The 26,698-nt window shown below is 37.0% G+C and overlaps 1 protein-coding gene across 1 annotated transcript in view; it reads left to right on the forward strand.

The window, feature by feature from the left end:
• Nucleotides 1-339: 339 nt before the first annotated feature.
• The window catches only part of LOC114066964 (transmembrane protein FAM155A-like), a 29,332-nt gene continuing 2,973 nt past the window's right edge, over nt 340-26,698 (forward strand). The window contains exons 1-3 of the mRNA XM_027902084.1: nt 340-391; nt 14,371-14,387; nt 15,406-15,577. Coding sequence (XP_027757885.1) covers nt 340-391; nt 14,371-14,387; nt 15,406-15,577 — 241 coding nt within the window. The remainder of the gene's footprint in view (nt 392-14,370; nt 14,388-15,405; nt 15,578-26,698) is intronic.

Consider the following 26,698-nt stretch of genomic DNA (forward strand, 5'->3'; position numbering starts at 1 on the left):
TATTCTGTTGGGTACATTAGGAAAGAGGCATTTTGGAGGAGTTACAGCAAAATTTCCAGACATAATGGGGTTTGATTAAGGAAGAAAAATCATCACGAAATGACAGAGAATGCTTAAAAATAGCTAAATGTTTAAAAAATTTAAAATGTTTAAATTCCAAACAAATTTAAATATCAAAAATAACCTGTGGCCTAATTTTAAAAAAAGAGATGTTAATATTTAAGTAAATAAATAAATAAATATTGTTTATCATTGTTAAACCATTTTCATTATGTTTTCAATGGTTTTCTGCATTTATTTTCTTCTCAGTCATTGCTGGGGGAATGTCACACAGGAAACATGGCGTGTTCTTCTGATGTTCCGGCTGGTCATAAGCCTTCTAAAGGTGCAAGTTTGAACTGCACCATCACCTTAAGTCAATAAACTAACAGTACCGCACAGAAAGATATAAATTTTCCTTACTCCTTATTCTCAATTGTCTCCCATGTTTTCAGTTCAAAAGGCTGGAATCACAGGTCTAATTCAGTTGAGATTTTTCATTAAAAAAGACCTATTCTTACAAGGACTTGCATTATAGAAACAGCTAATCTGGTTTTCTTTGTAATTTATCCTTCAGGATTTTTTTCATTTTTTCTTCTTTTACTAAGCATTTAAGTTCTCCATTTAGTATCATAAACACATATCTTTTTACTTTATATCATTTTATTAAGAAATGTGGGTAAATCAGACGATGCATTTCCATTGGCAGCTTTTGTAGGATTCCCATTGGCTTTGATGACTAATATGAGTGTTCAGTTCTTAGTCAGCAAGGAGTAGAAGCTCCTGAGATCTTCTGAACCTGCAGTGTGTTTTGGACACACATCAATGAAACAGGTACATGATTTATTCACAGTTGCTAACCACTAAAATTTGGAAAAATTCCCCAGAAGACAGGACAACTGTCACTTGCAGGACTTTACCAATAAACCATCCCATCCACAGTCTTGTTTCCACAGTAGTCAGCAATAGGTTTTGCATAGGAAGGAGTCAGAAATCTCAGAATAAGCAACAGCATAGATATTTCCTAATCATTAAATCCAAAAGTGATTTTCTTAAAGATTTTGTGTTTATACTAGTACCCTTTCAGCTGGCACTCTGAGGTATCCAAGCCACCTTGAGTACACCTGCATTTTAAGTATGTAATAAGGTAACTTTCCTAAACTAAGTATAAATGCCTTTATATATGCAGAGAAAAGCCTAGAGGTTTTTCAAAGAGAGCTCAAGTACACTGTTACAAAACATCTAAGGTGAACATAGTTTTGCCCTCCAAAGGTCTCCAAAAGTCTTTTCCTCTATTAACTGTACATATGGCCTTACCTTGGAAAGATCATTTTCTAAATCTTACTATCTTGTTCTCAAGGAAATATTAGTGTATGACTGCCAATCCCAAGCATTACATGAAAAAATATTTCCATCTATTTCTTCAAAAGTTAGATTTTTCAGTTCCATTAATTCTTTGTCCCTTGGTGCTGGGTTATAAAACAACAAGATCAGAAAATTGTCCTCTTCTCTACAACACTCATAATTTTATAGATCTTTCCCCGTCACCCTCTCCTTTCTGAAATTTCATAACACAGTCTTTCAGCCTTTCTTCAGAGGATCCAGTGACAGAAATGCTGTTATCTCTTCTCTAATTCTGTGCCTCCTCTTGATGTAGGATTATCTCTTTCTGGGTGGAGTATTCCAGGTAAGCATGTAGCACTGGCTGTGCAGGAGACTTTTTCTGTCTCATTTCTCAGCTTTTGTAAATTCACCTGTCTTTTCTAGCTGCAACTGCACAGTGTTCACTGAACAGGAAGACCCAGATTATTTTCCCAGGCTCACATGCTGAACTTAAAATCCCCTACGGTATACAAGTAGTTAACATTTTCTTCAAAGAGTTTCATTTCTTTCAGTTCTTCAGAAATGAGCTTCAGCAAGTTTTCAGTTCATCTTAACTTCAATTTCTCTTTTTGGATTTCGTTAACATTTTTCTTTCAGTACATTTTTTTTTCTTCTTGTTTAGCTTTCTTTCTAATGCATTAATACATTAATAAGCAAAACATTGCATATATGAAAGTCTAAGACACCCTGCTTTTAACTGTTTGTGCAGGTGAAATCTGATGAGTTTTTTTTCCCTCATTTCCCCCTACCCACTTCATATATGTGACAGTATAGCACTCTTAAACAATATTAACTTTGTTTATTACCTTTGTTTAGAGACCTGGTTAACAGATTTTTGAGAACCTAAATAAATTGTCATCAGGATCATATTTTCATTTTTATTTAGAGGAATTTTAATTCATTAGAGAGAGAATTTACCTTTGCAGAGATGAGGCCAGCTAGCCTTTCTAATATCACCGTCTATATTTTGGTTTATTATTCCACTTTGAAATATTATTTTAAACAACTTATCAGCTTCCAAATATAACTGTGGCTTACTTTGTCAGAGAGTCTCTGGATGACAGGGAATCATTCTGAAATATAAAGTAAAATATTTTCTACTCTCAATCCATCAATCTATTAACTTTTCCTAATGACAGACTTGATAATTTTTGGTAGCAGATCTGGTGTTTTACTCTCAGGATCTTTGGTAGTCCTCCACCATTGTCTTCTATTTTCTGAATAGGCTGTAGCAACAACAAATGAAAGTAAATTTGAAGTGGAAAATATTTTCTCTGATGTTTCTGACTTATGCAAATTGCTGGATGTGGCATCAGATAGTAACATTCAGACTTGACCCAGTGTACCACATGAAATCATCTAAGAAAAACTGCAATGAAGTAAATATTTTAAAATCTAAGAACAAACAACACTTTTGTTCAGAGAGAAAAAGTTCCCTTTACAACAGCTTGCATAAATACCAATTTTGTATAGCTCAGGTGATCCCTTATGAAAAGAGAGGAAAAATATGCTACTGTAATGGCAAAGTCAAACACATATAATTCCATAAAAATAATGTGGGAGTAATGTAATGTATTCATTACAAGCTTATACTGTTTCATTTACGTGTAACTCTTCTATTATATCTCTGTGGAAGACACGGCATCTTTTTGGATATTGTTACTGCATACCCATCAGTGAAGGAATACAAATGAATTATGAAAAGTGCTGAGCCCCAAACAGCCTTATCCCCTCTAAGTTTGCACCATAGTTAACAGAGTGTCTCTAAAGGCACATTTTAGCTGTAAGTAAATTGATATTGATGTCTAATGTATAACAAGGATATAGATGCTTGAGCAAAATGCCTGAAATTGAGATAGCATCATATAATCCAGCAGGATCAAATAGAAAGAATTTATAGCAAACACTGCACATTGTGGTTCAGTGTTTTATTCAGTTTCCCACAAAGATACTTCATTGAGCAGTGAAAGGATTTAAACATATGTTTTAGATTTGATACTATTAAAGATGCTGGAAATCTGGCAGAGGGAAACAAGGATATTTCTCTTTATGGAGAAAACTGCTAGTAGAGCTATTCACATAATGCAATTAGATAAGGAGCTTTTTTTTGTTGTTAAGTGAAAAGAGTACCTAATATGACCGGTCTTGAAATTTCCACCTCAGACTAGTATAAAACAACTTTTTTTCCCTGGACTACGCAGGCAAAACCGATCCCAGTATCAGGCACTTGGAAGATGAGAAGTGTCATGCATTGTATATATTGTTAAAATCAGCTATTTCTTCTGCAGAAGTGTATAGTAGTGCTGAAATCTGGCCCTCTTGGGCTGGAATTGCTGAGACATTCCTCTGGAAAGTCTGATAGCACAACAAAATTTGAAGGAATTAGACCTACTTTTTCCTTCCAAAAACTGCCAGGCATCCAGACATGAGAACAGGTTAGACCACTGCTAACACAGAAAAGGAGAGGGGAAAATAAACAAGCATTTGCATTTTGGAAATGCAGGATAAGAAAGGAGGAAAACAAGAATGAAAATAGATAGGAAGAGAAAATACCTGTAACATTCATATCTTAAGAATTGTGTGAAGCAAACATACTCTGCCTAAGCAAAAGAGAAGCTTTTATCAATCAGACCTTCCACTTAAATCTCTGAATGCCAACAAGAATATTTGGTAATGATCTCTGCTTTCGATATTGCCCTTAATGGTGGAGAATTTACCTGACAGAGATTTAGTTTTTTGTTTAACTGCATCAATCATCTCTGTCTACAGATATGCCACAGTATATGACTGTAGTGCTTGAATAATTGGATAGAATCTTAAATATCTTAAATTTATTTTACTTACTTTTATGTATGAGTAAATTTAGTAGAAAAAAAAATAAAAAAATGGACCTCAAATTCTCTCCTAGGTAAATTTCTACGGTAAATACAGAAAAAAAAAAAAAAGTTTAAAAACCAACCAAGCAACTATGAGACTACTCGTGAAGCAGAAACTTCAGAGGCATATAGGTTTTGTATGCTAGTAAACAACACATACACTAGCTTTCAAGAGATTCTCAAACTATATTATGGTTGGATTATACAGAGAAAGCAGAAAATTTTTAAAAAGTAATATGGGCTTCCTAAGGTGGTTGAAAGTTTGAAGTCTCATAAGTATTGCTTTTATATGATGCAAGAGCTCTGAATGCTGAACTTAGAGATGGGAGTTGTCACTGTGGGCAAAGCTGCAGATAGTTTGCACAAATCCTTTAAAGAACACATGATGCTTTCAACTCTTCTGGAAAATCATAGGGGAGAAGAATTTTTTGCAGTCCCTGTGTTGGTAATCACTAGATTGGCAGGTGAAACAGCAAAAGGTATATGAAAGTCGTCTTGTTGCTCTGTTATTCCCTGTGATAACAAGTGACATTCTGCTGTGGCAAATGTCTAGTCCCTTGCAGAGCTACCCCACACTGGGGAAACTCCTCACTTGGGACACCTGTTCTTGGGTGAGCTTGTTGTTGAGCTTACTCATGAACTCCTTGAAGAGCTTATTGTGCTCTCCCAGAAAGTATGATTTATCAAGTGCGTGATCACAAGCTCTCATGGCTCTGACTGCAATGTCATATACATGCCATTCAGGCCGAGTTTGGCTACCTGGGTTCAAGTCAGCTTTTTGTGCTCTGTGTGGCTTCAAACCAGAGCTATGTGAGATAAAAAACTGTGAGAAGAGAGGAAATGTCTCCTCTCCTTGGGAGCTGCTTTAAGTTCAACCACTTACCCTCTTCAGATGTCTGGATAGCTCACTTCAATGTCATAACAACACACAGCTCTGAGGTCTTTATGTCATTCTGTAAGTTAAATGTAAAGGGGAGAAGCAACACAACTTTAAGACACTGACTGTAGCAACGTAGAATACTGCAGTGTAGCAACGTAGAATGATGCAGTGGAGTCTCTGGCCCTGTTCCTGCACTCAGAAATGTCCAGAGAAAAGAGTAAGGTCAATCTGCTTTGCCTCTAGATAGTTTACAACACATTAAAGTTCTTCAAATCAATTCCATTAACCATGATTAGAAAAAATTTGCATTGATGATACAAATGATATTAATAATAGAGTCTACCTTATAACAGGCTCCTTCCACAGTTATGAGTTCTTGTGGGTTTTTTCTTTTTTTTCCTTAAAAGATTTCATGTTCTAAAGCATCTGTCATATCACTGGTGCCTAAGAAATTTTCTCATTTCTTCTGGATTCATTAGCTCGTTGTCTTTAGCGTTTGTTATTTTATTTACTGAATCTTCATAGAATCCCAGAATCATCAAATCCAACTCCTGGCCCTACATAGGACACACCAAGAATCACAACATGTGCCTGAGAGTATCATCCAAATGCTTCTTGAACTCTGCCAGGCTTGGTGCTGTGATCACTTCAGGAACCTGTTCCAATGCCCAACCACCCTCTGGGTGAAAAATGTTTTCCTGCTATCTATCCCAAACCTCCCCTGACTCAGCTTCCTGCATTTTTTCAAGCCCCGTCACTGGTCATAAGAATGAAGACCTCACTACCTGTCCCTCCATTTCCTACATGACCAAGATGAAAATTCAACATCAAACTTGAATAAGTCTTGTGATTAAAGAAGTTATAATTCCAAATAGAAAGAAAACTTCAGGGCACGGGACACTTTTCTTTTATCTCTATGTTTACATCAGCCTGTGGCAAGTCCCCTCATCTGCCAGGAATCTGCAGCAGCTGTTGCAAGTTGGTTGGAAGCCTCGGGTCCCATAAGGGATTCTCTTTTCTGAGAAATACTGAAGTTTTGCAGGTAGAACAAAAAATTAATTTGAGGAAGCAGAGAATGTAAAGAAAAACTCTCCTCATCTCCTGCATACACTGGTAATCAGCAGGACCAGTCTTCTGAATAGTGTCATATTGAGCTGATGGACAAAGACTACCATCACTTCAGAAATGATGGAGAGCAGAGCTGAACACAAATACTTTCCAGATTTGACAGATCACCTGTTTCATGAATCTAGATGTGATTTTAGAAGATTGTAAAACTTTAAAACAGGCCCTGACCATTGTGAGCTAACTTGAAGGTGGTGGACCTAAGATTTTCCAGGGAAATTGATCAGACACTTTAAAGATTAGTCACTTGTTTTATTTTTATAATTTGAACGTTTTAATATAGTATCTGATTAGATATTAAGCTCACAAAATCAAAGGCTAGCGCCTCTTTTTTACTTTTTTAACAGACTACTTATTTCAGTAATGAGTTATTTAATCTTCATTTTCCTTTAAGCTCACCCAAAGGGGTGTTTATGATCTTCAAAAGAAAGTTTCTTTGCTATATTAAGTAACAGCTAACACTGAATTCTGATACAGAGGATGAGTTCAGGTTTTAGGGTCATATAAAACAACAGTGAAGTCAATCATCATGATGACCCCACTTAATCACATGGGTAATCACCAGAAAGACAGGACTGGTGGATCAGGTTTTTGCACATCTTTCCCTTGCAGAAGCTTGGTTTATTTTGGCAGATAAGAACATTATAGATCTCTCCTATGTCTGTATATAATTTCTCCTAAAGATTACCAAAGTGACAATGAGACACTGATGCCATCTCCTCTTCAGTAATGTCTCCATAATCAAAGAGACCTATTTGTATTAGGAGCCCGCATATTCACATCTTTCTGTTCGTCTTTTGCAGTATAGATATGAGCAGAGCAGGTTGTTGTTCCACTCATTTGTATTTGGTTAAAAGAAATCTTATTACATAGCATATAAACTGAAGATGGCAAATAAATTTCATCCTTGATTTACCTTTCCTCTATCTTCAAATAAAATAGTGCGTGTGTGTCTTTCAAATAAAATTATTCATAAATGGGTAAAATAGGGAAAGAAACAAGATTACCTATTAAATTTAGGAAACATCAGAATTTTTTGTCTCTTAACACAATAATTTGCATCCGGGGGCATTAAGATCTTCTGGATAATTGATAAAATATTTATCTTGTGATATTCCATTCATACAGATACAGAAAGTATTCATTGTAATAAAATGGAAATAAAATCAGAGGTTGAAATAACCACAAAACAGACATGTTAGTTCCCAAATTACTGTAAATTTCAGGCATAAATTTCTTTAATATGAAACAGACACTCTCATTTCCTGGTACAGTCTTATAACACAAGGAATTTTAAAAATGTACATGGAGTAAAATAACTGGAAAATATAATGTCTGTTGTACAGGAAGCTCAGACTGATAATTTTTGTTCATTCTGGAACAGATTTAAAAAAAAAAAAAAAGGTAAAAACAAAAGTAAAATTTAAGTTCCCCAGAAAAAAAAATGATGGGTGCAGATATTGGTGCAAATGTGTGTACAAAACAACATCTCCAATAACAGAACAGCTATGAATCAATACTAATGCAATAAAACTCAATAGTGTGATGTGTATTTAAATGAATGGTTTATGTGCAATATTTGGCTGCATAAACAGAATGAAAATAGCTTTTTTGGAAAGAGATATTTGAACCTTACTAAAAAATGATTCCCCAATCAGAATTGTTTCATTTTGATAGTGCTGAAATAAAGCGAAAATTCTATCTTTAAGAAAAAAATCTGAGTTTAAAACTGTTTCTATGAAACATCTCATTTTCAGAAACCCACGTTTTATATGGTTTCTACTGCATGTAATGAAGAACGTTTAATCACTGATGGTACCACGGATATTCATTGGTAAAGATATCTAATGCAGGGTATTGTTCCCTCCTGTCTGATCACTCTTCCTGCACTATTTGTGTGCAGCCCTATCGTGAAGCTGCCCAAAGTGTCAGAATGGGACTGAGAACAAAGGCCAGCAAAGGAGAAACACCAACAGCAGTCCCACAACTCTCAGGAGCGGAAGGCTCTCTGTAAAAGCTGGTTTTTATTCTTTAGTACACTTGCAAACTGCAGTTTTCCTGAAATCAGACTGTCCCTAGTGCTCAAAACTGACAAAGTTCCTAGGGGAGTTCACATTTCTAACACTACGCTTGTCAGACTTAATCTTAATCTTGTACCAGTAAGCCATCTATATTTTGGTTGTGTAGTCTATATAAAATGCACTTGTAAGCAAACTATCAGACATCTCTGCTTGTACAACGTGATATCTCAGGTCCTGATGCACAAAGCAGAAACTGAGATTGATCCAAATGTTTCTTAAAGATGTACTGTCACTCAAACCAGTACATAATACCCTGGTGATCCGACTATAAAAAGCCTTTTAGAGACTGTACTTCACAGATGCAGCATTATTTTGCTGCTGTATAGCATTCATAAGATTTAAAGTGACTTTTACAATAAAATTTTTATCATCAGAAGAAATAAGACTACTCTTTTGAGATTCCTCATTGCTGCATAAAACGCATAATTACATTTAGAGTTCATGCCCTTATTTCCTATATATAGTGTTCGATATATTCATCTTTTGCCTGGTCAACGTTCAGGCAGAGTTCTAAATGAAGGAGTGAGTATCTTTATTTGTGTAAGCAAGGGCTTAGAAGATTTTCCAGCTTTATAAGTAGCTTTTCTCCAAAACTGTTGTTTACAACATCTCAGCTCATGAAGCATTGCTACTGTTAGGCTACTTTAAAAATATTTCATAGGAAGATTGAAATGGGAACCCTACAAGACGCAACATTATTGGTTGTGGTAATGAGGCAACAATTCACCCAGACTCTAAACAAAACAAATTAAAAAATAAATAATAAAATAAAATAAAATACCAAAACCAAACAAAAAACAACAAACAAAACAAAAAAATGAAAACAAAACTCTATGGGATTTAAGCATATAGCCTAAATTTTAATGAACACATAACTCAATTCTTGTATACTAGAATATTTAGGGTGACTTTTGGTTACAGAAAATCACACATTAAACTGAGGCTCACAGGGAATGGATTTCACTCTCCTTATGCATCTTAATCACTGCTGTTGTCAAAGAGTAAACATGGGCTGGGAATCACTAGGGTAGAACACAGCAAAATTTGAAGACCACATCACTATTTATTTTCAAATGAATGCTATTTCTCCACTGAGTTCTGTGGAAAAGCCTTGGCTTACATAATAGGTTATTCCATGAATATTCTTGGGAAAATCAATTAATTAGTTAGTCACAGCCTGAGGTACTCCTCAGTATACCTGGTGACTGCAGAATTTACCTCTAAATACTCACAAACTTTTGGAGAAGTTGAGCTGGAATCATATCACACTGTCTCAAGGCAACACTGAATTCCTTTATTCCAATAAGGTATAATTTCCTGATGTCACTGAAAGTGTGAGTGGTCAGAAGGCCTCTCAGGTTCATGAGGGGCCTCTTTCTCTCCTACTGGCAGATGAAATTATGAAGTTGTTCTCTAAGGATGTCATTTTCCATCATGAATATGGTTGCAAAACATTAGTGCAAAGCATTTAAACTCTATTCTGATTCAGAAAATTTACCATTTTGAGAGAGTTTCTGTTGTGACTTTTTACTTCCTACTTTCTTTCCCTCCCACCATCCTCCACATCTGCACACCGTAAGAGTTTTTTGATGATTTCTATGTTCCTTTTTGTATAATTATTTTGACAGTCTAGTCAGTAACATCAAATTTTCCTTCAGTGAGGAAAAAAAATAATTTTCATGGAAAATGATTAAGGTACTTCCTGGAAATTCCACGATGTTCATTAAGAACTGTGATGACAATGGCAGTCAGGAACAACAGGGGAAGGGAAGCTGAATTCATCTCTTGAAAACTATGAAGAATTGGCAGTTACAGAGAATTAAAATGATTGAGCTTTTTCATTATGCTCTACTGATATGTCTCATGCAGTGTGACTTAGTCTGCTTTGATAGAAATCAAGTTATTCAGGATCACATGTATTGTGCATTTATGAGTGAGTGAGAATGAGAGGGGGAGGGAGGGAAACGTTCTCTTTCTACTGTTTTTTCAGCCTTAGTAAACAGAATGGCCTGGATTGGAAGGGACCTTAACGATCATCATCTAGTTAATTAGTTTTGTGCAGTTGCACAGCCAGTTAGAATTCTGCTAATGTAATGACCAGGGTTGTGGTCAGCCAATGCACTGTTCTACCTGGACATGCTGTACACACTGGGGTCAGCAGCTCTTGGCCTCTCTCTAGGCAATTAATGTAATCTTATTAACTTATAACTCTGTCTGGTTGCCTTTCAAGGCCAGAAAGAATAACTCAGACAGGGTCTAACCTCATGTGTGATATGAGACACAAAATGTCCTGAAAAAGGGGCAAATCCTGGACTGCTAATCACCACAAAGAGACAAAAATAAGTGTTCTTCATAATGTCCTGAAAGAAAAACCACGATATGCCCTTTTAGTTTCTCAGAATTCTCCACAAATCCCCTCATTGTCTTCATGGTAACTCTCAATCCATTTATAATTTGTGATGATTTGATAAGCAAATGCGGTTTATTGTCTGGTCTGTTTGTGAAACTTTCATTCCTTGAAGTGCTGAAGCTGGTTTTTTGTGTTGGGTGATTGGTCACTAAAGTAATAAAATATTTTTTCTGCTTCCAGACGTGTGCTTGAAACTTATACAGTAGGAATAAAATTAATAACAGTACAGTAGAAATAATAAATTAATCTGTCCAATTAATAATATGTTTTTATCATATTATTAATAATTCACAACTACCAAGAAGATTTTGTTGATGATCAGTCTGGGTAGGCATTCATGATTATGAATACAGGCATATAAAGCCAGCATTCACTGGTGAAGTGTTTCAAAAGTGTAATTTTAACTTTTATTTTTCCCTAACGGAATAAGGTAAGGCAGATTTAATTTATTTAGGTGAGCAAAATTGCCACTAAATCCTTTTCAGATTTTGTAGCTATGCTTCTGTATATGAAAGATGATTTTATTCTTATGGGCTAGTGTCTTTCCATTATGGTAAAGAGACGAGATATTTAAATGTATTCAAGTATTTATGTTATGTATGTTGTTGCCATGATGCATCAATAATCCATTTTATCTTAGTTCTATCCCATGTTAAAAAAGAGTAATAACAAAACTAACAGAAAAACATGGGAGTTTTTTCTGTTCTTTGAGACTGGTCTGCCAGCTTTCTGTTAGCAACTATGATTTTTCAGAGGTTTCAATCATCTCTGAAGGCAGCTGAAAACATAATACCATTCTATTTTTTTTCTACATTATATGTATGCAACATGTAAAAAAGATCATAATATGTAACAGAAATTGGAATTCTAAAAAATCCCAAATCTTCTTGTGTTTTAGTTTGATTTTGGTAGCTTGATTACATGAGTAAAGAGTCTGTTAATAAAAATGACTGTTTTGTCTTCTAAATTTTTGAATTTTTATTTTTTTTAAATAACTAGATTTCCTCTTGTTTCTTCAAAAAACTGATGATAATTGTTTATTCTTATGTTTTCTCTATAATGTATATATCTTTCCTATCTTATAAGTCATTTCAGTTGATGTTCAGAGTTAGTTTTAGCTTTCCTTTCTTTAAATAAGGATATAATACAATGAGAGAGCTGTCTGCTGCTACCACAGCCCCTCTTTCCTTTCCTCGAAATGTAATCCAAGACATTTGGTTTATTGACTTGAATCTTGAGAAAGAGCGTGCTTTGAAAAAGTAAGAATTTTGTTCTAGAAGATTTTACTAAGAGGAAAAGCTAGAGATTTTTCCTACCTCTGGCTATTTAACATATGGTCTCCTCACATCCACCTTCAATCTTTTCCATTAACACACTGCAAATTACGCAGGAAAATATTAACAGAATTTAACTAGTAATTTGAACTGTTTTATAGGAAATATTTTTAAAAAGAACATTTATTGTGATTATAAATCATTGGATTTAGCTATTGATGTACTTTAAGAAGGAAAAAGACCCTCATATCAAATCACAGTTTGTAAAGTGAGTACCACACACCAGGTCAATGTGTATTTTCACTGATATTTTCAGGCCTTGTTATGTAACACATTTTAAGACTCTGGAAATCAGCATTTTGGATTTGCTAGGAGATAGAACAAAATTCTCACCCAAACAAAACCTATATTTTCCTGGGTATACGAAGGAATACTGGCTGACCAAAGTCCGTAGTATCTGTTTTACTATTAGGAAATTCTCAAGACATTTCAATACATTTCAGTTCCAAATCATGAGCTTCTAATACTTAAGTTAAAAAGTCACCTTTCTCCACTATTGAAACAGAGGAAAGACTTTAGACTGCTCTGGATCTTATTACTCATTTGGGTCAGCTGTGGGACTCATGCAAATGCTGTTGGGCAGAGTCATAGGTACAAATATGGGATAAATTTACCCACTGCTGTATTCCCTCTTGGGTAGCACATGAAAGTAACATGTCTGTGTAAAACCTTTGGTGTCTAGAAATATCAGGAAGGATAGGGGAGGTTATTTTTTTGTGTTTGTTGGGAAAGTAGTAATTTAAATCATCTGTACAAGTACGAGCAGAGAGGGATCTACTCTCTGGTCTATCAGCTAGCCCAGCACAGCTCATTTGCAAACAGCTACCTTTTTTCTTCCTTTTTCTCCAAAAAAAGGCAAAACTGGTTACTGGTGTGGTTCTTGGCATACACCTTTCCCCATGCAATGGCTGGGCACTGTCTGGAAATGTAGGAATTAGCTCAGGCCAAATCTGTGTCAGCAGCGGACAGACAGGCACAGCAGGTGAGCCTTCTCTGGTGCTCCATGTAGCCTTGCTGGCCAAAACAGAGCAAAATGGGGATATTAAAAATATCTGTATAGACTACAGAAAAGTCTGAAATCAGCTGTGAGGAAAAAAATAACAGAGTGGGAGGCATTTATCTAAGAAACAGATCTCAAGAACAGGTATACTCATGCACATGCATTCTTTAAAAATGTGGACAAGAATTCAAATATAATTTTGAGCCTAAACTGAGAACTTGTGAATCAGAGCAGGAAGATGATATATATGAACTGAGCTTAGATACATAAAAATCTTCACAGAAGCCCACAATTGCTTCTTCTTTGTTTACTTTTTTTTTTTTACTTTGTTTACTTCTTCTCTTGAATAAACATTTATTTCTTATCTTGCATAAGTAGACACATGGGTTTGCTTATTTTCTGGTTACTGTGTATGGTGCACTGTTCAATACACTCCCTAAAAACTGATGTACATTTTCAAATATGATTCATAACCTAAAATACTACTATTAGATCTATTCCATGAAGAGAACAAGAAGATTCTCTACACTGTTAGTGATCAAGAAAGAACATCTGTGAATATTTATCTGTTATCAGACCAGGTGTTCCTGTTTCCAACCAACAGGCTATGCTCACTGACTAATTAAAAATAGAAAAACAGTTGCTTTATTTCATTTATTATTGCAAGTGTCAATATAGCAAGTCAAGCATCAAAAATGTGGTGGGTGATATAGTCAACATTGGGAAAACCATTTTCTCTTTAGGAGTTTATTTAAGAACAAAAAGTGCACGCATCCCATAGTCTTCTTTGTCATTAATCATTATCTGTGGATAAGAAAAGTTTGTAAGCAATTAAAATTGAATTTGTAATGAAAAAAAACACGTTTTCTATGGAATTCAATAGGCAAAAGCTTCTGTAAAAAGATAATCACAAACCATAGATTACTGATAAAGGCTTCACTTTATCACCTCACAATTTTATCCATACCTGTTGTAAACAAGCTAAAATAAAAGTTTTGTGATTTTGGGACTACCCCACTGGAATTACTTATATAATTTAAGCTGCTATTATTGACACTCATAAAATTATTACCAGTGAGATGAAACATACTGAATTCAAGCAAAACTCTCATCTAGATTGCTCATTTCAGGTGTCAGGGTTTTTTAATTTTCACTGCTTCAAAATTTAATCTACGTTTCCTTCTTTATTAGAAACAAGTCTAGAGAGAAGAGAAATGATCAACTGACTATATTGCTTTTCAGCCTATGATAAAGGAAAGGTAGTTACTAAGATTTTCAGATATTCTGAGTGAATACAGAAAAGAAATTTTTGTTATATAACAACCTAGATAGCAAGTATCTAGACAGTAAATAATGTACCTCAAAATGGATAAGTGGAAAATAAAATGGGAAACAAGTAAACCTCTCTGTACTCTGTCACACAGGTTTTTTATCACCTTTGTAACCTGGTGTCCAATCTATTTTTGTAGGAAACTTTTCTGTGCCTAAAAGGTTAGTTCAATTCTAATGACAAACACCCTTGCTCAGAAGACAAAAAGCAATAAAATTGAAATCAGCATTTTTATTTTACTTTTCTGTTTAAATTATGATGATAATTGCAATAATCAAAGATCCTGCAGCCATGGCTACACGGCATCAGATGAGAACATCTTTAAAGTGTTCCTTTTAGCTCCCAAACATAGACTTTGATTCTCACTCTGGCAGATTTATACCCTAGTCTACAGCTGTTAGTGTTCAAGAACCGTAATGTTCAGGAAATTAATGCTGTAGACTGGGTAAGGTTTTATTTGAAGGGAAGCAGCACCATCTATTGCAACCTGGTAGCTTAGCTCAAGATGATAGAAAGACTAGAGATGGCCTGAGCCCACTTTTCAACTCATTCTTGCATGCACTTTCATAAATTTGTCCTTGACTAGCTTCAAATGAGGTTTTTATCTCAGTTTGTATATGATAAGGTGCAGGGACAGGACTGTGTTCCATGCATGGATGTGTTCAATAAAAAGTCACATCTAAGAGATACCTGTTTACAAACTCAGATAATATAGTAGCATAACCCTAGTCCTGATTAACTGTTGCTTTTAAATGACTTGGCTGGATTTTTTATTTCTGAATTAGGAGGACTTTCAAAAGTTAAGAGTTTATTTTACCTACGTGATATTCTCTCAAAATACTCTTTCAGAAGCAGCATTAATGTAGGTGTGCTGTACAGTATGTTTTTCTAATAATGACAGTGCTATTGTAATCCATCTATACTTCTGCTTCTTCTCTTTTTTCCAGATTGTCTACAAAGCCTGGCTCTGTTCCCAGTATTTTGAAGTCACACAGTTTCACTGCAGCAACAGAATTCCTTGCAAGCAATACTGTTTGGAGGTTCAAACGAGGTGTCCCTTTATATTACCAGACAACGATGATGTCATCTACGGAGGACTATCAAGTTTCATCTGTACAGGTACAGTATAAAAAAACCACTAATGTCACTTGTTTTCGGAAGTCTAAATTTGATGGACTTAGCTATAACTATGAGAGCCCAAAGGTATTCCTCATCAGAAAGATATGTTAGAGGTGCTAGGATTTGAGCCTAGGTTTAGAAATGCACATTTACACTACATCTTGCCCATCATCAGATTTATAAAATAAAATTGCTAGAAGGAATTTGTTCTGGTTATTTGTTACGCTTAATAATTTGGTGGAGGATTTCTGTTACTCCATGTCATGCAATACTCAGAGTAAAGAGGCTGCATGTCATGCAATATTCAGAAAACAAAGAGAAGGGCAGGTCCAGTTTCTAGCACATTCATCTTTGTACAGCTGCATTCTTATGTCAGATAAATGGAGAATCAGAAGCACAGTATCCAAAACTGCAGCAGCTCTGAGAACGTGCATGTCTAAGGAAATTCTTTCACTAGTGAAGAAATTTAAGGAAAGGTCTTTCACTAATGAAGAAACTTAAGAATCAGAAGAACTGATATTTTTTGTCTCCTCTGTGAGTATTTCAGTTTTAAAAGGTATTGCTAATATATATCTTAGATATCACAGAAACTTTTTTCAGGACCGGCTGGTAGTCGTCCAAACAAAATTTCAGCTTATATCAATGTTATCTTTGGATTTATAGTGCCTGGAGTATCATCTGAGAACCCTGAAGATATTCAGACAACTTATTCCCACTAAATCAGTAAAAAGGCACTTCAACATTTAGATCATTTGACATCCTGGTCCAAACATCGGAGGTTAGACAGCCTTCACCTCTAAAATAGGGCTGCACTGCAAATCTTAATACTAAATGAGTTGCCCAAGGTAAGCTACTTAAAAATAGAGCCAGTTATAAAACTCTATAGATGCTATATGCCATCTGAGATGCAGGCATAATGATTGTGGCAACTCACTTCTTCTTATACTCTGTGTTTGTATTTAGGGTGATTCTGGTAGCAAGGTATTTACTGTATTTCTTTTTGAAGCTTAAGTGTTTTGCACACAGTTGACTAATATCCATCCATATGCAAAAGACAGTATAATGAAATGTGAACTCAGTTACAATTTTGAGTCATCAATAAGGTAATGGTGCTTAGCACTTCAATGCATTTTGTAAATATTAATAGCCTTCTAACATACATAAGCAGTAAACAAATCAGTATTATTTTCCAGTTTAAGATAGTATAGTAAAAGCTGAAGTGAGAGACTTATTTATATATTATTTACCACAAATATACAATATATATGTGTGTGTGTGTTCATGTATATACACATGTGTACCCACTTACACACATACACAATGGAAAAAAAACACAAAGAACCAACAAAACCATCTTGGCACGTATTTCACAAAATCTCTTAGGAAATACATGTCCACTTTCCTACTATAACTCAAAATCCAAATTCCTTCCTAAAACACACAAAATACATGATTTTGAAAAGATTATTGGCATCTCTAAGTCTGGGATGAGAAAGCAGCTTTAGGAGAGGATTAAACTCATTTTATTGCAGGTATTAGTAACGTGGGTATCTACACATAAAAACTGTGGCTAAGCTCTCCCTAGAGTCAGTAGGACTGAGAGGTATTTAAATCAGCCTAAGTAGGCACTGGCACCTGATGAGAGGACTCCTTCACAGTGCTGGCTGCTCTCTATTTGCTGTATTTGCTGTGAATCACCACTGTCTTTTTGCAGACATTTTAAACCAGGAAGACCTGAAGCTCATCTTACCAGTCTACTAACTAATATTTGGCTGAGCTTTTTGTCCTCCCAAGTTCAGACCCAGCAGTAGCAGAGCAGACCTGTGGGAGTTAGTATGCTGACTCTAGGAAGTTGTGTTCAAGAGAAGATGCTGAGGACAGGTACAAGGCTGCAATTCAAACTTTGTCTGGAATACAGACCCATTTTCACCCTCTTACTAAGCAGTAGCTCACTGTAAGAGTACTTTCTGCCACTAAACAATGACAAATGAAACTATTATCTGCTGTGGGACTAAGGAATTACACTTCTCTGCAGCTTAGTGAAAATAGATTTATTTCATGCAAAGTACAGTGAGTTCAACAGAAGACAAAATAGTCTACCTCAGCATAGCTTGTGGTTTGACAGATAACTTGAAATCCTTTTGCTGAAAAGCAGCTGGAAGCAGGTCACCCATGTCTTGAGGGACCTATTCTCCTGCTGCACTTTCTGTGAGCTCCTGTCACGCAGACGTGTTCTGGGATTTTTAGTTACTGATCAGGCTCTTCATTAGCAAAACCCAAAAGAGTAAGGTCAAAAAGTATTTCTATCTAATATTTAGGTACCAAGTAACAACAAAAGGTATTCGAGGGATATCTGGTGTTATTTGATATTGACTACAGCACAGAGAGTGGGACATATATATGAACATTACATGCTATTTTCCAGTAGCAGTTAGATAGAGGCCGGTGTCACCAGCAATGCTGGGAGGTGGCCTGGCTGCACCAAGCTGCCACTCCCCCTTGACATACCCATCCTGCTGCAGCAATAAGCCAGAGCACAGAGACCCACTGGAGGTGAGCGTATGGCAGCACTGGTGGATAAGGAACCCATGTAATTTTTTTTTCCTTTCAGGGCAGAATTTTTGTGAAGTTGGAGTCTGAAAAAAAAAGAAACAAAAAACAAACAAACAAACAAACAAACAACCTGTAGTGGGGGCTGTAAAAAGAAATAATAATGATGCCAAAACATCATAGGGCTGTCTATTTTCCCCCAAGAAATTTTGCAGTCATTGTTATCTTTGTCACCCTTAAATTAAAAAGAAAAAAAAATTAGTTTATAATATAGATTAATACTGACTTCTTTGAAATTCTTGAAGAACTCATATAATGAGTAGCAAGTATTCTAGCTTGAGACTGTCTTAGTTGATCATCTCCAATGAAAGCAGATAGTGGGAAAGGAAGAAAGTGTGCCACGCTAGTTACATATCATCAGAACCTGCCTTTTGTAGAAATGCATGTGAGGGTGTGGAATAACTGCAGTGCAAAAGAAAGTACTTGGGAGACTAATCAAAACAATCAGAATCACAGTGTGGTTCTGATTATGGAAATATGCAATTCACTAGAAAGAATTTTGTGTTCCACTCTGGCACCTTTGCTTCCAGGAAAAGGAAGGAAAGAAGTTGATCCTTCCATCAAGCACTATTCTGGAACATGCTGGTTTTCATATTCATTAGAATTGAGTGGAAGCTTTCAGTTTAGACCTTTGGCGTTCAAATCCATATGATTAAAGTTAACAGTGGTTTAGATGAAAGATGTTTCTTTCTACATCTCAGCTGTCTAGAATTGCCCATGCAAACCAGAATCTTAATTAGGGGAAATAACAATAGTGTTTAGGCACACATACACACACACACAGAGAAACACACAAACACACACAGCAGATTACAATGAATGCAAAGTTCCAGGTCAGGGCTTTTGGTTGTAAGTTCTGAGAAAACAATGTGCATACCAGTGGGATTGTTTTTGATTGTAGATGTAGTCATCTCTTCCTTTTTTTTTTTCCCCCTAGCATGAATGGAAGATGTAGTAGATTTCTTTAACACATGGTCTTTCAGAGTTGAAAGACTTGGTGGCTTGACTCTGGCTGGACACCAGGTGCCCACTATAGAGGAAACTTCCCAGTCTGACCATTCATGAGACTCTCTGGCAGTCAAACTCCCAAGACCAGAGACTTAAACTGCTGCATCCGAAGCCCCTTCTCAGTGGGTGACTCCAGTGAGCTGTCGGGTGCTCCCCACACACCCCACTCACACGAAGTCAGATCAGGTTTCCTTACCGGTTTGACCCCAGGTTTCCCACAGCAGAGTCTCAGATGTCTAGTTCCATAAAGTGCAGTAACACAGAAACAGCCTGAGCTGTTGCCTCTGAGGAGGACCCCCACCAAAGGAAACCCTTGGCTTTTATACCATCACAGTCTAGCCATACGCAAGTCCATCTCTTCCTCATGAGTCTTCGACTGTGTCTCTCAGTGTCCACCCTGGCTGGCACCACCAGCCTGTGCCTTTTGTTGACTTAAGGGTTGGCAGTTCACAGCCTCTTGTCTCTCTGAGCTCCCGCCCAGATTTCAATCTGCATCCCAAACTGCAGCTTGCAAACCAAGCTACCTGCACCAGATGTATCCTTCAGTAGCCACCAAAGCCACTCTTTCTCTCCCCTCTACAAGTGGACAAGGGAGAGAAAAAAAGAAAGGCTTATGGGTCGAGATAAGGATGGGGAGAGATCACTCACCTGTTACCATCATGGGCAAAACAGACTTGACTTAGTGAAATTAGTCGAATTTATTACTAATCAAAATCAGAATAGAATAAAGAGAAGTAAAGCATATCTTAAAAATACCTTCCCCCACTCCTCCTTCCTTCCCAGTCTTAATTTTATGGCTGATTTTCTACTTCCTCCCCCACAAGATCGTAGGTCCTACCTGCTGTAGTTTGGGGACCTTTCTCCATGTGTCTGCATGTCCCTGCCAGGAGCCTATTCCAGCACAAGCTTTCCTGTGGTGTCACAGCTTCTTTCAGGCATCCACCTGCTCTGGCACGGGGCTTCTCCACAGGCTGCAGGAGGGTCTCTGCTCACCTGTGGACCTCCATGGGCTGCAGGGGCTCAGCTGCCTAACTGTGGTCTTCACCACAGGCTGCAGGGGAATCTCTGCTGTGGTGCCTGGAGCACTTCCTTCTCCTCCTTCTTCACTGACCCTGGTGTCTGCAGAGCCATTGCTGTCACATATTCTCTCTCGTCTTTCCTCTGGACACTATTGCTTCTGCACAATAACTTCTTTTTTTCTTCTTAACTATGTTATCCCCAAAGTGTCACTACCAAGTATCAGGCACGAAATCCAAAACACATGTTCACACTCCTTATCTGTACAATAGATGTCATGGAATTCAATGGAGAAGGAAAGTTCTCTGAAGAAAAGGAAGGCAATGTACTGAGCAGCAACAAGGCAAAGATATGTTACATTAACTTCTTCCAAAACCAGTGTGTCACCCTCTGGTACTTCTTAAGAGCAGTGTAACACTGAGATTAGCTCGGTCAGTTAGAGCATGGTGCTATTAAAACCAAGGTTGTATGCTCAATCCCTGTATGGGCCATACACTTAAGAGTTGGACTTGGTGATCCTTGTTCATCCTTTCCAACTCAGAATATTCTGTGATTAAATTTCTCTCATCAGAATGAGTCTTCTGACATCAGTAAGAGAATAAAATTTGTCTACTCTCCTGTGCTGAACAGACATCTGATACTTTTCAATTAGAAGAAGAAAGTAAAGGGAGAGAAGAGGTGAGTGAACAGGTGAATCGGTGTTTTAAATCACTGATATCTTTCCTTTCAGTTCACATTAATTTAGACCTCTAATTTCATGTGTTCTGACTAACATCTCAGTTGCTTAGAACACAGTGTGGGAATCAATGTTTGGCAAATAGCAGTAACAAATACTTAGGAGATCTACGCAGAGTAACACTTCCTCAGAAACTCCTACTGCTTTAGAATAAAATTTCACTGGAAATGAAACTGTCAGTCATGCTACATACTAATGTTTCTAAGGACATAGTGCGAATCATTACTGAGAATTCTCATCAATCTGTAGAAGGAGTTTGATGACTAACAAAACTCAGCAAAAGTATTAGGAGAAAATCCTTAAACTACAGCTTCTTCTGAAGGGGCAGATGTTTGTCTGGGTTTCACTAGCAGGTTTGGCTATAGTGAGTTTGTTTCAAAACAGAAGCCCTGATTTCAGTGCAATTTGAAAAGCAATTTCCTTGAGAAAATATGATGTATAGAATGCATCACAGTCTATCTTTCCTTTGTAGAAAAACTCAAGTAGAGAAAAATCTCTGAATTCAATCTGCTTTATGTTGTTTTCGGTAAACTCAAAAAACCCCATGTATTTGATCCAAATTGTTCCTCCAAAAATAGCTCAAAATAATGTCTTGTTTGCCTCTTGTCTGCACCTCTTAGTCTACACCTCCTAAAACATCAAAATATTAAGCTAACACAGACAGCAGGACAAATCCCTTTTATGTTTGACAAGCATGGTTTAAATTATTAGTAGCTATAGATCTGCTTACAAGGAAAATTTGACATGGTTTTGCAGCAAAATCTGTAACTAAATAGCTCATCTTTTTGAGTCTAGTGTTCTTCCAGTCTTGCATATTGGAGCTTTTACATAAATGAAGTCCCATATCCAAATAGGTTTATTAGCTTCAATTGTTCTTCTCCTGTAAAAATGACCCAGGCAATTAACCTATTGATATTCTGAACTTTCTGTGGTGACACAGTACTTACATATGTCCCTTTCCTATCATATCATAATACTAAATCTTTTTCATTAAGGATTGTACATGTAGAAGCAAAACTGCAGAGGGAATGGGAAAAGCCAAATGCTTTCTAGAAGCATGTGACCCTGTATCTCAAAACAGCAGAGATAAAAGTCTTCATTGTATAGCTTTGAGAGTCAGCTATTTACTTATATTTCTGACTTACAGAAGCTCAGTCAATTTTATAGGGGTAACATTGCAGAAGGAGGATATTGGCCCTATGCATATATTAGGGGAAAAATACATGCATGGTGAAGAAACACAACAAATTTTTCTTGAATGTGGATACAAATACACAGGAAAATGTTCAAGAAGCAACTATCTGAAGTAGTAACCACCATGAAGTGATAAAAAACTTTAAAACACAGCAACACGGCAACCCAGATCTCCTCCAACAATTGGAATTGAGTCTATAATGGAAAATAATCTTTTCAAATGAGCTGAACAGTCTTATTCACCAGTTTAAGAATAATCTGTTTGAGTAAAGAATAGTTTATTTATCTTCAATATTTTTCTGCATTTCCTTTTTTTTTACTTTTTATAATATGAAAGGCATAACATATATGTCTGAGCATCATAATGTGTCATAGACACAGCAATTTAGAAATAGAATAGACTATCTGGAAAAGATTGCAGAATGCTGACTTCCAGATCAGATGTAAGCCAGCAGTGAAATCTAGTCATACATCTACTGTGTTCTCTTCCTCTTGACTAGAGGACTCATTTTCCTCTAGTTGGAAAATGTTGATATTGAAATCTCAGAAATAATTCCTCAGAAACAGAAATGTCATGCAGAGTGCTAGCATTAACTGATATAATGATGTGACTGCTGGATGGATCACTCTTGGCAGGCTTCATTTACTTTGGGGTTCAAAATAAAATGGAATATTCAAAACTTCTGGTATACTCCATCCACTTACCTGATGTCTTCTAGTTCATACTTTTCTTCAAGCACGGGAAGCGTTGTATATCTCTCAAAAATAATCAGGAATCTATGTTTAAAATGAACACAGTTTAGAGTTCCATTGAAAGAAAAGAAGGAAAAGACATTACATATTATAAGATCTGTTTTATTTCTGTGGCTTCACAAAATTCTTATTTAGCAATGACAACACCTACAGTAACCAGCCCAGTTTCCCATGATGCAGAATACTGTCTCCATAGTATTTTCTGTAGCAAAGGAACCAAGAAGTGGGCCAAGTCAGCCCAACTGCTGCAGATACAAATCCAGCCACAAGTGTGACACATCCTGACAGTGCTGAGGAGAGATGTGGAAATTCAACCCCCACTTTTGCAGGCTGGTTCCTGCAAGACCTCAGGTAGAAACCCCATCATTCCTGAGTCAGCTGGTGGTCTAACTGATAAGCAGACCATGCGTGTATAGACCATCTTTGTGATTTCAATTCTTGTGTAAGAACTTACTTGCAGTTTGCAGTTTTCTGCTTTTCCCCCAGTGCTGTTTCTGCACAAAGTGAATACTATATTCATTACATTGCTCCTTTTTCTTTCAGTATGATTCAGTTGACTGGGACACACAGGATTTATCTATTCATGTCTCTATTAACATAATCTCAGTCAAGTGAGTAGCCTTAATTCTTGCCTCAGCATTAGTAACACACTGTCCCTACAGTTATAACTTCTGTGCTGATCATCAAAATGTTATCTGCATATGAAAAAAACTGTCGTGTTACAAAACAAAGAGTTAGCTTTTATATGATCTTTCTGAGTCATAGCATATCTGTCCAGAAAAAGGGTTTGAAACCAAAGTCTCCTGGCAAATTCTAGATCCTCAATTATACTAAAGGTCCAAGAACCTCCATAAGATTTCTGCTGACGAAATATAACTGAGTGCTGGGGAGAGTTGGGAAATGAAGACATAGAGCTGAGAATCTTAAGTGAAAAGTGAAAAACTAAGTACATTTTGAGCCATTAACAGCTGGTAAGTCAGTCTCAGAAATGTAATTAGCAAATATTCAAGTAATACAAAGTATTACTGAACTATAAAGACAGAAGAGGAATAGGGATACCTTGGTGGTTTGGTGGATACAGATAGCCTTTTTATTTCTTATCCCAGACTTTGTATCCCTATATATAATATTCATAAAAAATAAAAGTTCAGCTAAGGGGAAAGAAGCAAATGCACAGGCAATGGAAACAAGGACAGATAACCTTGGAAGAGCATGAAATTGGGTAGTCTAAGTATGGGGTGAGGAACAGCAAGTCAAAGCTGGAACTGAACTTTACAAGGGATGCAAAGAATAGCAGGGGCTTCTACAGGTATGTTGACCAGAAAAAGAAGACCAAAGCAGGTGTACTTCCCTGATAAACAATGCTGGAAAACTGGTAACAATGGTTGAGGGGAGGGCTGAGCTACTCAACAACTTTTTGCCTCAGTCTTCAATGGTAACCTCTCTTCCCGCACATCTCAAGTGGATGGGCACCAGGATAGGGACTGGGAGAGCAAAATTTCTCCCACTGTAAGTAAAGATCAGGTTCATGACCGCCTAAGGAACCTGAATGTACATAAGTGTGTGGCACCCAATGAAATGCATCCCACAGTCCCAAGGGAATTTGCTAATGTAGTTGCCAATCCACTCTCCACAATATTTGAAAAGTCATGGCAGTCTGGTCAAGTCCCAGGTGGCTGGAAAAAGGGGGACATTTAACCCATCTTTAAAAAGGAGGATGCTGGGAACTACCAACCTGTCATCAGATCCTTCTAGGAGCTATACTAAGGTACATGGAGAACCAGGAGCTGATTTGAGACAGCCGACATAGCTTCACCGAGGCCAAGTCCTGCCTAACCAGCCTAGTGGCCTTCTGCAATAGTGTTACTTAATATCTCCATTGATGACATAGACAAAGGGATTGAGTGTTTCCTTTAGCAAAATTTGCAGATGACACCAAGCTGAGCAGTGTGGTTGACACTGAAGGACAGGATACTATCCAGAGGAATTTGGACAAACCCAAGAAGTGGGCTTGTGGGAATCTCATGTGGATTAAACAAGACTAAGTACAGGGTCTTTCACCTGAGTCAGGGCAATCCCTAGGCTGAGGGATGAACAGATGGATAGCAGCCCTGCCAAGAAGGACTTGGGGGTGCTGGTGGATAAGAGGCTGGGCGTGAGCCAACAATGTACACTTGCAGCCCAGAAAGTCAGTTGTGTCCTGAACTTCATCAAAAGCAACTTAGTCAATGTTATTCCCCAATCCACTCGGTGGGTTTAGAGGAAGGTTGTTTGACTGGGTGGTGCGCAGGAGAAACAACAAAATTCTCAGGGAGTTCAGTAACAAAATTTAACTTGCAAACTTAAGAACATTAAGGTAGAATAAGGAACTTGGCAAATTTTAAAACAACATCCAAAGTAATCTTAGCAAACTTCAAGAAGTTAGGAGACGAAGAGAAAGAAAAAAAAAAGGAGAGAGAAGGGCTCATAGTCACCACCCTTGGATCCGATGATGAGACTTGATTGTTGCAATTTAGGTGTCCATTGCTCAAAGCGACAGTTGCAGTCTTGATCTGTTGGGGATGGGGGAAGCCCACAAAACACAAAGTTCCACGGGCTAACACACACTCAGGTTCAGGTAAAAACATACAAGGAAGATGGAGAGAGACTTTTTACCAAAGCTTATGATAAGAGGACAAGGGGAAATGGTTTCAAACTGAGAGAGAGTAGGTTTAGGTTAGATATTAGGAAAAAAATCTTTACTGTGACCATGGTGAGATACTGGAACAGGTGACTAGAGAAGCTGTAGATTCCTCATCCCTGGAAGTGTTCAAGCCCAGATTGGATGAGGCTCTGAGCAACCTGGTGTCTCTGCTCACAACACGGGTTTGGAATTAGATGATCTTGAAGGTCCATTCCAACCAAAGCCATTCTATGAATATTTTGATAAAAGAACAAACTAGGGGTTTTTTTCTCCTTTGTTTTCCATGACTGATGTAGCCAGCTTCCCTGGGTTCCTGGTAAATCACAGATTTGTAACCCTCTGACTGAATAAACTGACTAATTAGATCCAAAGGGCAAAACCTTATATTTATGGCTACAAACAAGTATGTGGTGAAGAACGTGTGTTGTGAACTATTCTTTCAATGCAAAAGGTCCAACTGAATTTATCCAAATGTTCTACACTGTCATATGAGTAGTAGTTCTGTAGTTAATTGTTCATTAAATATGTACCTGCAAATTCAAAATTTAAATTCAATTACTGAATTGAAATAAGGAGGAAATGTAATTTCTCATTAAAGAACAAGTTCAATTCAGCTTTGAATGTGGAGTCTGACAATTTATTTTTAATTCAGTAAGTGCGTATGAACTATTTAAATACAATTTGATTGCCAACTTGTATACATAGCTTTGATTTCAAAGGAAGTCTGGGTTTTCCTGTAACAAGAAAGGCAGAAAATATAGTTTGAATAGCAAACAGGTCTCAGTGGGATCAAAGCATTAACCATTCTCTGTGTCTCTTCAATTACTACTAATCATTTGAGCTACTGCAGTCACAGGACAAATTGTATAATTCCCTGTTTTGGGAGGCACTGCCTGTATGTTGCAATGTTTAAAAACAGACTTATGCACACACACGCCAAAAGATAGGCTGAGAGGCTGAGGGAGCTGGGGTTGTTTAGTCTGGAGAAGAGAAGGCTTAGAGGTGACCTCATCACTCTCTTCAACTACCTGAAGGGAGGTTATAGCCAGGTGGGGGTTGGTCTCTTCTCCCAGGCAACCAACAATAGGACAAGAGGACATGGGCTCAAGCTCTGCCAGGG

This window comes from Empidonax traillii, unplaced genomic scaffold, assembly GCF_003031625.1.
Source record: "Empidonax traillii isolate 1590-97213 ecotype Southwest subspecies unplaced genomic scaffold, ASM303162v1 scaffold837:size744043, whole genome shotgun sequence".
NCBI lineage: Eukaryota > Metazoa > Chordata > Aves > Passeriformes > Tyrannidae > Empidonax > Empidonax traillii.